General features: G+C 38.1%; 1 protein-coding gene across 3 annotated transcripts in view; it reads right to left on the bottom strand.

The window, feature by feature from the left end:
* The window catches only part of WAPL (WAPL cohesin release factor), a 64,811-nt gene that overhangs the window by 19,184 nt on the left and 31,631 nt on the right, over nt 1-13,996 (bottom strand). For 2 of the 3 annotated variants that reach the window (XM_053948924.1, XM_053948925.1), the window contains exons 5-8: nt 7,700-7,795; nt 4,437-4,589; nt 4,066-4,202; nt 2,013-2,124 (exon numbers count right to left, since the gene is read on the bottom strand). In XM_053948924.1, the coding sequence (XP_053804899.1) occupies nt 2,013-2,124; nt 4,066-4,202; nt 4,437-4,589; nt 7,700-7,795 (498 nt within the window). The remainder of the gene's footprint in view (nt 1-2,012; nt 2,125-4,065; nt 4,203-4,436; nt 4,590-7,699; nt 7,796-13,996) is intronic. The other variant, XM_053948927.1, reaches the window with a different exon arrangement.

Raw genomic sequence — 13,996 nt, 5'->3', positions numbered from 1 at the left:
GAAAATCTTTACAGAGCACAACTGAAGAGACAAAGTCAATTAAAAACTTATGCTTAAGCACAAGTCTACAAGAAGAATTTCATGGAACAAGTAATTTTCACGTTGTTATTTTTGGATAAAACTCTGTAAGATAGATGGCATTTTGTTTTCCCTGCTGGTTCAAGAAATGCCAACTGCCAGTATGCAACTGCTATTTTATACTCCTTATGGAAATGTTAAGAGTCCCCTATACACTCAGTCTATTCTACTGCATCTGAACAATGAATGCAGCATAAGTTTATATTTGTTTCCATTAACAGTGTCATTGTGGCAGTTTTCCCATCTTCAAAATACTTTAAGAAAATATTAACCCAATAATTGTGCATTTTTAGCTCGGTTCTTATTTATCCTACAGGGATTTGTGCCACACATGCAAAGGTGAGTGTGATCTATTATTCTTCAGTTACTTTGAACTGACATTTAGTGGAGAAATTTCTATTCATTGGAAAAAAATAAAATATCAGTGAAACAATTAGTGAATGAAAGGGTAGTATAGACAGACAGTGTGCTTATCCAGAGATGTTAGTGCTGAAGCACATACTGTCAGTAGCATTAACATTTATCAAGAGTAGTTTGATAAATCGGTAATTTCAAAATATTGTAAAACCCGTACCAAGAGTGTACTGTAACGATATTTAAACATCAACTACCAGTTTTTTTTTTCTTTGACAAAGGGAGCACTTCATCAAATATACTGAAAATAGTGAATATAATCAATGCTTTTTGTTACTGCAGACTAATAATAGCATGCAATTTCCTTTTAAATTGCATGTGCTAGTTCATTTGAAAATGAAGGAATAATGGTAACTGTTAAAAGACAGCCAAAAATACACCTTTTACATCTTCCAGGGAACTGTAGCTGTCCTCTGCCCATCTCCTGCAACTCAGTGGTGCCAACTGTCCTGAACAGAGTGACTGTACTTCATTTATTTTTAATATCACTTTGATATTAAATTTTTTTTTTTGTCACTACTTTGACAGCTCACAAAATGAACTCATTGAACCTGGTGCCTATGTTTTACAATTAGCCATTGCTAATTTTTGAGGGAGATGGAAAATAAGCTATTATTCTAAATCAGTTAGTTAATACTACAGCTTTTTTTCCCTCACCCACAGTAAGATGTCAAATACCATCTCTGAAATGTCTATTTCTGTGGGTGCAAAGTTGCATTCTGCATTGTATGCCATTTTTCTAGAGCTATTACAGAAAATTATAAACCTGACTGGTATACACAGCTACTACCCATTTCAAGTAAAATCTCTCTTTTCAGCTTTTGTAAAAATATCAAGGGATATCCCAGAGAGGTAACATCGCTAAGAAGGAAAACCAAACTCCTTCAGTTTAACTCTCAGGTCATGTTACCATAAATAGATGAAACTTACCTTTCCTAGAATCCAACAGGACATTATATATACTCAGGGCATCCTAAAACTGCAATTACAGCAGTGCTCAAGGAGACAAGCACAAGACATTAAAAATCCCTACAACAGCTACAGAAGAGGCGGTAATTCCCATACAAGCAAGTCTGGAGATGAGCACTGAGAGCTACCTCTAAATATAAGGAGGAAGGATTCCTTTCAAATGTATTTGAAAGAATTTAAAATACAACAATAAAACTCTTAAAAAGCTTAAGATAGTAAATAAAATAGCAATCCAAAGTACAGTCCATTTTTACAAAATCCCTAGTTTTTTAAAAAAGAATTTCCAAACCCAGAAACACATCAACACAGTGGAATAAGGAATTTGTCAGCGGAACACAGGTGCTCTCATTTTTTATGCCACTAATGACAGCTTCCTAAAATGGAGCCACTGATCCCAGAGGCACCATTAGATACACTGGACTATATATATAAATATATATACATATACACACACCAGTACACAGTATACTGGATGCTTGAGCTTGAACAAAATCCCCACCCAGCAGAACAGGTATCACCAAACTTCAACGAAATGCACAAAGCACTCGTACCTGATGGTGCTGGGAATCATCCAGTGTTTTGAAAACCATGGCTACCATCCCGTGTGCTCTCAGATGCATCCGGAAGCTGGGCATGGCACACTTGGTCGCCAAGCTGATTACACTGGAGAAAATTAACTGCGTTAGAAGGACTGAAATGACCACACTTAACAAGAACAGCAGATAAACAAGTCTTCAACACAAGACTGACCATGTGCCTCAGACCTTGGCAAACTGTTGGAATGTTTCATCTAAAATTTGCCTAAAGGCAGGTTTGCAATTGGTGAGCAGTGTTTTATTCAAGTTGCTTATCAGTACCAAACTATGTCTGCTTTAGTTTAAGCCTGGCTAAAACCAGGATTTTAAAGGGCAGCTTGAATTTACTTCTTAAAAAAAAACCTGAAAATTTCCAGTAGTTAAATTGAAAGTAAAGTGCCAAGAATTAAGCATGAAGCTGTGATTTAGAGACATGGGAGAGCTAATTATGGACCAAGACATTATGAGAAATTGTAAATGTGAGCTTCCATTGTTATCTAATGCTTATCTAATTAACTGACTAGTCTCACTTATGCCTAACATTACTTACACATAAAACTTCTTTTTATGATTGATAGAGACACTAAAGATTTCAGAAAAGATCTGACAAATGTATCAGTAATCACTGACCAGCATAAGAATTTATTTTAAAAATGGCATTTTCCCCTAGCTTTCTCAGTAAGCTGTCTGCCATTTCTAGCACAGTGCAACATAACAACTGCTAAAAATACATTGCTTTTAAATGTGCACTAATGTGGGAGTGATTCTGCAGTCAAGTCTTCCATGACTGCTGAGGAATCTGCCTGTAAGAAATTCACACAGTAAGGTGTTTAAAAGAACAGGGGTCTTTCTATCTCCAGTCACAACAGCACCAGTTAGAGCTTACCGACCTGTCTGAGTCTTTTACGTCTACTCCTATCCTTACACATTCATTTCCTCTGGGAAAATACTTTTCTTTTAATTTATTAACTAAAAGAAAAGATTTTTTTGTTGTGCTTACATAAGTTACATTCCATTATATAAATTTGTGAAGAATTAGTTAAAAATCTGAGTAATTTTGCCACATGAGTAAATAAGGAGCAATCGTATGAAAGCTATTCCTAAACTGTCATTATAGTAGTAATTTATTCTCATCATAGTGTATAAACAAACTGGGTGATAGAGTTCTTGTACTTATATTCCAGCAACAATATTCATTGCTAATTTCTGAGGAACAAATAATTTTTAAAGTAGCTGTCTTAGAGGCACAGAAAGCTTTTTCTCAGCCACAGTCAAATCACAAAGCACTGCCATCACCTCTTTCTATGAATTCAAGATTTTCTTTCTCTACTATTTTAGTTTTACTGAAAGGAAAGAAAAATTTAGGTATATAAAAATATTATTGTATGGTTATTTTATTTAACATTACTACAATTACTTTCATGTCCAGGCAGTTGATACCGGTATCAAGTCACAAACTTTTCCAAAGTAAGGTTAACATTTTTGACATTAACTTCACAATAATGTGTAACCTGAATAGTCCAAGACAAGTTAAGGAACCTCCCAATTAATACTGAGGCCTCAGTCCTTTTAGTGGGTACCAGTTATGTTATTTCTCAAGAGAAGATAAAGAACAAGCAGCTGAATTTAAACAACATCTCACTATTACCTCAGTTCTAGATTTTCATTAAACTCTGCAGTCTTAGGGATTTTATTTTAGAATTGAATTTGCATTAAAAACAGAACAGATATCACACACAAGATGCACTAAAAGAAGTTATCAGAAGGTATTTTTTTCATTTACAGCAAGGATGACAAGTGTGTCAAAGATGTCTCTTACTGCACAATTTACTATTTCATCTTCATAGCCATACTGCTTATGATTATTTAAAATACACAATCTTAATTATTATTGTCAAATTTTACTCTTTATGGCAGAAGTATCAGGTAAATGTCCATGAAATTTTAAAGCACGGTCACTTCTCTGATGCATATTTAATTCAGTATCTCTTTTAAATACAGGTTCCGTGTTTTGTATTAGATGTCTTACCTAAGGCAACGTGTGTTTAGGGGCTGATTGCTCTTCAATCCACTTAGCAAGTACTCAATATCATCTGTGAACTCTTGATTTTCACCAAATTCCACTACATCATTGAAGTGCTTTACATGCTGAACAACAGTGTATAACTGGAAAAGAAATATTTTGACTTAAGTAAGTTGCTCTTGGGATTGATAATAATCTTAACAAGTACAGTTTAGAAATCTATTCAGTTTAAAGTGCAAGGAAACATTAAGATGTTAATGAAGGACATTCAAAATATTATTTTTAATAGGAAAGCCAAATTGTGTTTTGACACTGTTCCTTCGGTAGTTAGGATTACTAGTAATTCTTTATCTTAAAAATTTGTTAAGAATACTTACTTCTTTGTCTTCTTTCCTACATTTCAATGCAGTTACTATCTCTTGATAGGGCTGAGTAGGTATTGTCACAGTTTTTATCACTTTGGGAGGTGGTGCAGGAGCCTTAAAAACTCCATCATCTTTATGAATTGCCTCCTTTGAAGATAGCCTTACCTATTAATAAGAAAGTGCTAAAATGGGCAGATGTTTTGAGCATGAAAACATACACTAAATACATCAGGAAACAGTACAGGTGTGCAATTGTCAAACTCACATTTTGGGACTATTTAGTCTTTGCCTTGCACTACCAAGATGTACGTACCTAAGTTGTGTGACAATGTGTCTACTCTTAAATACAAAAAAAAAAAAAAAAAAAAATTCCAAGTATCAGGAAAGCTCCAGTAGAATTCTGAAACTAAAACCAATGGAAGAATAAAATGTTCTTTACATTGGTCCCTTAAGCCTCAGGGTAAGTAAACCAACCAAGGTCAGCATTTATAAAAAGTGTTTATTTGTTGCTCTTTGAAGTCTCTTACCCCTCTGCACTGGAGCTTCCAGGAATGCCCAGGCTGGTTGCACCATGAAGCCCTGAGGAAGTACCAGGCTCTAATGGGAGCACAGCCCTGGGCCAGCCCTGCCTCAGCTCAGCCTGGCCTGCAGAGCTCTGTGCCAGCTGTTCTGGCCCTGCCTGCCAGAGGACACTGCACTCCTGTCCAACCCTCCAGCCTCACACTCCAAACTCCACCCCGCCTGGAGGCAGGAGACTACCAGTACACATTGTGTAGCAGCACAACAAAAGCTACACAGAGCAATGAGAGGCACAGAGCAGGCCCCAAACCAGGTAGAGCACATTCTTAGTATTCTCTTATTTGTGCTGTTAAATATTTTAGGAGCATATCATAGCACAAAATACAGCAGAACCTATTCTACAGCGAGGAGAGAACTTGATGTTAGGTCTAGAATAACTACTGACAGGTTTCCAGACAACTGCAGCAAGTATTACAGGTTTCTCCTCAACTTACTTTGCTGTATTAGTTTGAGGTTAATACAAGCTGAAGTGCAGCTTATCTTCAGATTACTTCTTTGGCACAAAATCTAATATGAAGACAAACTACAGCAAACAAGGCATATGGAAAAAGACCTCCAAATGCCAAATTCTAAATGTACAAGTGCCAATTCCAATGGGCATTTACTCACCCTCAATCTCTCAGTAACATCATGTACTTAGCTTCCTTACACAGAAAAATGAGAATATTTTAAAAGTGTGGCTGAAAAAATAGAATTAACATGCAGGCATAGAAGATGCATGACCTGTTACTCCAGGGGATAGCTAGAGAGAAAGTCTTCTTGTGCATTGTACATTGACAGAAAAAATTAAAATAAAAGCCAAAAGAAGCTGCTGTATTACTGAAGTATTCTTTACATTCTGTCTCTAGCACTGTAGCATTTCAGTATTCACTCACTTAAGCACCAGTGGCAAAATGGTAATAAACCACCCTGAAAAACCGGTTTAGAGCACATACTGGAGGACTGATCTTATCAGTCTGTGAACACAGGAGAGCCACTGAAGGATCTCATCCAAGCCTTGGTTAATGGCTGCCCCTTCAAAGCAAACTCCAAGGGCATTTGGAGAAGCCCTAAGAGAGTACTTGGCATAAGCAGTTTGCATGCTGTGAGTTTCTCACCATAAACCTGAGACAGATTTCTCCCAACCTTCAGGTGATAAATTTCTACAGAAATTAAAGAGGCAGGATCACATGTGCAGGAACTACCACAGAACATTTGGCTCAAGGCTCATTTACCTTGTAACTTTGAAGTATTACACACATGTAAATCACAGTTAAAAACCACGTCTGAAGCAACTTCAGATGTGCATCATAACATGAGCAGCACATACAAATTCCCCTCAGTGGTTTGCTCAGCCAAACCTCTACCACATTCCTGAATTAATATTCTGATGGTTCCAGATACAAAGTGGAAGTCTGACAGAAGACAAAAGCAACTGTCTGAATGAATGAAACAGACATTTCCCTAGCTTGAAAAAGCCGTATCCAAAGCCTGTCTGACAAGATTCACACAAAATCTGCCCTTAAGTCAGCTATCAGAGTGCCTCACAAAAAACAGTACCAAGAGATTCAGTAAGCAACAAAACCTTCACTTCAAAGGTACATAATTTAAATTGAGAAGAGGGTTTAGGAAAAACCCAGGGCTGAAATTTCTGCTCTCTCCTCAGACTCTAGTGGAAATGGCTGTTTTCAAATCAGTTATCTGCATTTTCCAGGCAGTGCAGTTAACATCCAAAGAAGGCTGTTCAGAATACTGTGAGGAGGCAACCAAAAACAACCACAAATCAAAGAGGAAGAAGTACCAGAATACCACAAAGAGGAGTAGAATAAAAAAAAAAAAAAACAACAACAAAACCTGAAAAAAAAAACAAAACAACAAACAAAACCAAAAGAAAGAAAAAAAGAAAAAAATAAACTACAAAATGGTGACAACAACAAAAGCTGAAGAGTTATCACTGCAAAAAGATCTACTTTCTTATTTTCTGTTGTCAGGCCAGTACTATCAGCAAGGCACCCAATGAAATTACATTTATTGACAATGTACAGTGCTCTCTCAGCATAATCAGTAACAACTTCTGCAATATAAGCCAAAGACCCTGGATTCTCAGAGTCTCAAAAGAGTTAAAAAACATATACTTTGAGTCTCAAAACAACCACTTACTTTTGGACTTCAAGAAATGTTTTCATCCCTCCATCAAAAAATGGATTTATTTTTTGATATCCAAAATGCTGGTATTTGCATTTCTGACTGTACACAGAAAACGGTGTTTCTTTCATAGTATCTAAAGACTCAAGTCAGCCATCAGCACTACTCCATCAGAAAGGAAAAATAAATGAAAAGGTTCTTTTTTAAAGTTCTTCCTTTTTCATCAGCAATTTGCTGATTTCTGTGTTCATTAGAAAGTTAATCTTGGGAGCTCTCTCAGAAAACAGAATGGACTCCATTGTTAGAAAGCTTAACTTCAGCACTGGGGGACATAACCTGAAGTATTTTTTTGTAACTATACTGAAGCTATATGTAAGATCCTATTCTACAGTATTTCCACTAACAATTTCCTTTCTATCAAATTCCAATGGTTCACATCACAAAGTGGACCTCATTCTGAATTACTGTGACATTACCAGATAGCAAGAACTTGGGTTTAAAAAAAAAAAAAAAAAAAGTGAATCTGGAAAGGAGATTTAGTGAACTTGAGAAAAAACCAACAGTCTACTTACTGGGACACTGGGAGTTTTCAAAGCGGGTGGTGCTGGCAGAGCCTCTGATTCTGGCTGGTTCCAGTGTCTAGCATTATACACTGCTTTTGTGGGAGACTAAAAGATAAAAATAGAAGTTATTTCTTAAGTAAATTACCAGTAGTCACTATACACTTCATAATTACTGTAGCAATGCTGTAGCCAAACAAGGAAAAGAAGCCTCGTTTCCCCTGCTGAATTCCCAGCAACACAAGTTCTCAATATCACATGTACTGGAAGATCAGAGAGACTTTGAAGCATCTGATGGTTTTAAAGACATACAGATCCACTCAAATGGCAAAAGACATGATATGCATGTATTTAAAGAATTTTTCAGTTGTCTCATCTCTTAAATTTATTCAAAGGCAAAAGGTCTGCAACCTTCCTATAGACAAAAACTGACAGCTCAGGGAAAAAAACATGTTAGCAAACACCATGTCAGTAGAAATATGACTGGTTTAGAAACAAAAATGCAGAACTCATATAGACTTTGACACTAGGAGGAATAAAAACACTCAAACGAAATGCTTTAATCCATATTAATAAATTAAGAAGTCTTTTTTTAGTCTTGCTCAAAAATGTGTCAAGGCAAATCAAAATGCTTCAAAATTTACTGTCCTTGAATTTTTGGGAAATATAACATACTCCTTAGAGGAAGCAAAGACAGAATTCTATTTCTAGCATTCGTGTTTATCAACCTACTTGCACAATATTGTTCTAGACTAATACAGCATTACAATTTTCACAATTTCCCACCATGCCATGTACCGAGTAAACTCTCTAAGTATCTGCTTCCTCACAGCAGTTACACAGCATTTTAAACGTGGAAAAATTTTCAAATAAACATTTTCTGTCAAAATACAATGTAGTAACTACTTAACCCAAATACAGCTCAAGCCCACAGAGGAGCTACACGTGGCAAGCCCTAGAACCAGCCAGGGACTGAGCACCACTCCACGAAGTGCAACAAGGTCCTAGCATGCCAAAAGCCAGAAAGCCAATTCTCTAAGTCAAGGGTTTCTGTATTATTGCTGAGTAAAACTCTACTGTGCTGCATCTTCCCGTTCTTCGTAAGACGAAGCCCTACCAAACAAAATTTCAAGGAATATTAGCGGAATGAAAGCCTCAACTAAGAGTTTTCAGAGCCCAAAAGCACTAAACTATTCCAGTCTCCAGACAAAAGAAAAGCCTCTTTCCCACCTAGAGTGTGCTTTCATGTGGTCATGAGAAACTTGGATTGTTAAATTACGTTCCTAAAGCAGTGCTCATGTACTCAACATGTATACAGTAGTTATTATCTTAGGTTTCATCAGTTTTGCAAGGAAGCTCTTTTAGACAGTATCCGTTCAGCTCAAAAAGTTTAACTGAGAAACCAATTTCATGTTCAGGATACTTCAGTTACAAGAGGACATCTGAGCCCACAAATAGGAAGAAAGTATGGATCCCTAGATGAAAAAAGGTTAGAAAATGGTTCAGATGTTAATTCTTTTCTCCTATACCTCTCCGAGCAGCAAATATTTACCTGGAATCTGACTCAGGGTCTGCAATGAACACAGGAAGGACAATTTACAAAGATACTTTTTTTTTTTTTTTTTTTTAATTAAGAAAGATGCAGGTTTTACAGGTATCTGTAATGGAAAAGAACCACTGAGTGTTTTTCTTTCTTGAATTGCTCACAATTGTTCCACACTTCATTTTAGTGCATATTTAAGACTGGCAAGAGAGGGTGTCCTATCCTGGTATACAGGATAAAATCAAGTAAGCAACACATTCTGTTCAGTAACCTGCATGGTACAGCATTTTACAGAATTAGACTGTTTGGGGTGAAATTCTCTGCCTGTGCTCCACCTGTGTGCTCCTTTTCCTTCAGGCCTTGTGCTCCACCAGGAGCCAAACACATTCCCTGGCAGGCACAGGGGGAGCAGAGTCAGGCTGAGTTTGAGCGTGTCCTGGCAAGGCAGCAGCTAGGCCGGTCCCTTGCTGACCACACCACAGAAGCGCCTGCAGTCTCCTTGGCTTTTCCAAATCCAGCACCTCTGCTGTGCACACACACAGGGCAAGGAGGCCCAGCCCACAGGAAGCACATTCAGTGTTTGGGAGGGAGTGACAACAAAGTACACCGGCAGCTGTGGCAGTGCAGCCAAAAGGGCCACACAGCATTAGTGTGTCTTCCTCAGCAGAGAGCAACAGCTGATGTGTAGGAAAGAGTTCAGCAGGGCAAACAGATAAAAGCAAATTCCTTCTAAATACTCAGGGCTCACAGGCTTCCAAAGATGGCATGTTTTTGTTTAACGGTCAAAAATGGGCTTTTCTTCTCCCATCTCCCTTAATTCCTTACTAAACCAAAAGCTAGGGCATCCCAAAGTGTTTTGTGACATGGCAGTTTACAACTTAACCATTGCTAGTGCAATAGAGAAAAAAGGCTACATTTTACATAAGAAAACAAGTAATGCCACCAATAAATGCCTGTTCTGAGAAATGAGGACATCTGCATTTAATAGCTCTCTTGTAACAGAGCCTGAAGTGCAGCTGGAAATAGTAATCCTTAAAATCTCAAATACCTATGAAAGGTTAGTTTAAGTGACCATTCCTTGTAGGATCTTCCACTTCAATTCAGAAAAGATCTAAAGTGACTGGCCTGTGATTCCATACCTTCCCAGCAGTATTTCCTGAGACACTCTACCACTTGCTATCTGGTCAGTCTCACACTGCCTGCAGACAGCTGGTCCACCAAAACACACCTGTGAAAATCCAACACGGCTTCCCAAAGAAGTATGTTCTAATCAGCTCTAACACATTATGCAGAGACTTTGGAGCCTCTCTTGCAACTCACGTGGACTTCAACACAGCAAATAGTCCCTCCTTTCCAATCACCTCTTAAAGCAACCATCTCACTTTCCCTTGCAGCACAGAATTAGGATGAATTTCCAGATCAAGCGCAAAGAAACTGCGCCAATACCCATCAACCAGTGAGCACTGTGTGGACTTGCTTTGGATGACTGCATGACAGAACTGAAGCCAGAAAAAGTATCAAAGATCAAATGAATGCTAGTGAAGAAAGACTTTTCAGAAGGGCTTGATCACAAAAGGGAAGAGGTTGGTTTGTTTGGTTTTGGGGTGTTTTTTTAAAAGGCAACTCAAATGCTTGTAATAACAAGCTTCCCTGAACAAGCAACACTGGTATTTAAGCAGCAATAAGTTAAGAAACTTTCCCTTAAAGACAAGAAAACCTTGCAATTATTCAAATAACACAGACTTTTCTTTAATGATTCCTTCTCTCAAGACTAACTTGGAATAGATGCAAGTGGAAGTACATAATTCCCTTGAATTCTGTGTTCTTAAGGCAAATAAGTTCTGCAATATTAATCAGCTGTAAGAGCTTCTGCTGAATAGCAGAGGAGTTTCCTTTTTCTGTACATCTAGAACTGACAGCTGCTTACACAGAGACACATGTCTGAAAGACTGCAAATATTCCAGGGTGGGAATAAGGCATATGGTACTGTGGGACTCTGCATGTGGTTCTGGAGGGTTGAGTGCAGATACAAAACCAGGGATTTGTGATCCAGATACAAATGCCAGAGATTTTACAAAATGCACAGAGCTGTCTCTTTTATAAGATCATCTCCAAATGTCATCAACTATGGGTCATGCTTAACCTCCCATCCCTGAAAGCCTCAAAGCTGAAATTTTCAAGAGCTGGCACTATGCACATACTGATGCAGCGCTGTCTGCCATTCACAGATGTCAGAATAGCAGAAAATAAGAGCCAGGGACATGAGTCACACAGAAAATACTAGCAAAACAAGGAAGAGCATCTATTTGCAGGCAAGAATGCTTTCCAAGGTAGAAGACAATGGCAAAAGAAAATTCAAGAATATTTTCAAAAGATATCCTGATAAATGAATTATTTATATCTGAAATGCATTCAGTAACACTATATGCTAGATGCTTGTCAAAACTAGAAGTTCCAAACAAACCCCAATAAACAAAATATATTCATCATAATTAAGGACTATCCTGTCCTGCATGTCTCACTTTGAACAGGAAAAAGATAACAACCATGTTATGCAGCACAGAAATATTCATAATGGACTGTTTCTTTTGAAAAAGGAAAGGAATGAACATCACTCAGGGCAATGATGAAGAAATCACACTTCAAAACAGGTAGATGGAGTATCAATTCTGCACAAGCTGAGCCATGTTACAAAACAGAAAAAAAAGTTAATTTGGACTTCAGAGAAGACAGCAGTTTCCAACAGCAGTTTAAAACCAGCACCAAGTTGGTTTTGCAGTGTTCAAAATCTGAACTGCATCTCCATTATTTGGATCAAAGTAGCACATTAGTGCCAATAAACCACTGCCATGGATCACTTAATTGTGAGGTGCTATTCCATTTGAACACAAAACACATTATGCACACACGTAGTCAGACAACTACAAGCTGTTACTCAGACAAGGTTTAAGAGTATTAGACAACACAAGGTGCAGGGGAAAAAATGGCACTGAAGCTTTTTTTGCATCAAATTTCTGAAGATCTGCAAAATGCTTTTTCTTCCTTAAAGCTCAGGAGGAGGCCCACAGGGCACATCAAGATGATGGGTCCAACATCCAAGTGAAGCATGAAAACAGAACTTAAGAAACAGGACAATCTAATAAATGAGATTCATTAACAGAAATAGCCAATGATGTTCTGTATGCTGCTTATGCTGAGTGTATTCAGAGGTCAGCTCAGAAGCAGAAGCCATATGGTTATGGTCACTATTTTGGCCTGAAACCTTTAGTAAGTCTAATTAAAAGGGACAGGATACAATAGTTTAGACATATCACCACAATACTGGAAACATAATGCTTTGCTCAACAGAAAAGAAAAACCTGCAGTTCAAGGAACACACTGGCACAAGCACTTCCCAGCACAAATTGCTCACAAAAATTTCCTGCTCTCTTGGTTGCAAAAGGCAGAGAGAAGCAGGTCAACACAGACACACATCCCCTTCCCCTCCTCCTGGTAATCCTAATCTACCCAAAGTGTATCAATCTACTAACATGAAAGCCTTACAAAATTGTAACTGCAATGAAATTCCAGAGGTCATACAGCTGTGGTGTGTGTACACCCACAGAGATGTTTCCATTTGGATCAGTAAAAAACACTGCTCAAATAAATCTCCCAGATGTCCTCAGTTACAGCTCTGGGGTTTGCACCACTGAGTTTGAGGATGCTCACCTGACCGCTTCCCAGTGCAACTGAACTTCAGCTGCACCTCCAGAGAGCACCTACCTCATGCCACCTGTTACTAGGCATTGCCTGTATCAGGTCAAAATAAAGCTATTTCAAAGCAAAAGCTTTGAAATGCATCTAACAAGGACACTGGGCCCTCAACACCAATTTCCCCCTCAAGACGTGCTCACATCTCATCGTGCAATTATCAAATGCACATCAAGTCTCAGACCGAGCTCAGTGAACCAGCTATGCTCATTCAGTACACAGGAGCTGTGAAGACAATTTTGCATACTCACCGGCATGTAAATCAAGCTCCCACTAGCAAATGAAACTGGTATATTTTAATCCCTTTGAGCACTTTTCCCATTTTAGAACTTCCTACAGGACTGAGACCTTGTGCAATGTAACATTTATCCTACACAGCTATCCTGCATTGCCAATTTACTAAAACATTAAGTTAATTACTAGGACTACAAAACTGAAGTGTGTGAGAGTTATTTTGCAGGGAATATAAGGAAGCAAGAGAGAATCTAGTTTGAAAAATACTTTAATCACTCTTTGCTTCTTGCCTTAGAGCTAATACCAGTAGGAACTGGAAGTATAAAATGCCACGTTTCCACTGTGACATTAAACATTTTCCATTCAACTTGATTTTTCTACTTCCTGAAAAGCCTAAGTATGCACAGGGGGAGAAGCATTTCTGTGCTTTTCCTTTGTTCCTCTCGCCTCTCTGAGGAGCTAGCATGTTATGTTCACTTTGCATCTCTACCCATCTCTAACAAAGCTGCTAATATTTCTGTTGACACCACCTAGAAAACAGGCATTTCCAAGAATGCTGTTCCCACTGTTCTACCCAACAGCTGGTATGGAGGACACTTGAGGAAGCACTTTTACCAGGTGGAACCATCCCAGCTTGGCATCTACCAGAACACCCTCTTCACCATGGTTTAATATGAAGGAGTGAGAAGAAATCATTTTTATCAGCATCAAATTATTATCTTGAAGTAAGAAGACCAAATCCTGACCATCTACTTTCAGTCCAAGATGGCTTTGAGGTGCTA

The sequence above is a fragment of the Vidua chalybeata genome, chromosome 8 (genome assembly GCF_026979565.1).
Source record: "Vidua chalybeata isolate OUT-0048 chromosome 8, bVidCha1 merged haplotype, whole genome shotgun sequence".
NCBI classification, from domain to species: Eukaryota; Metazoa; Chordata; class Aves; order Passeriformes; family Viduidae; genus Vidua; species Vidua chalybeata.
The sequence above is the reverse complement of the archived record's forward strand: the minus strand, read 5'-3'. Positions and strand labels throughout refer to the sequence as shown.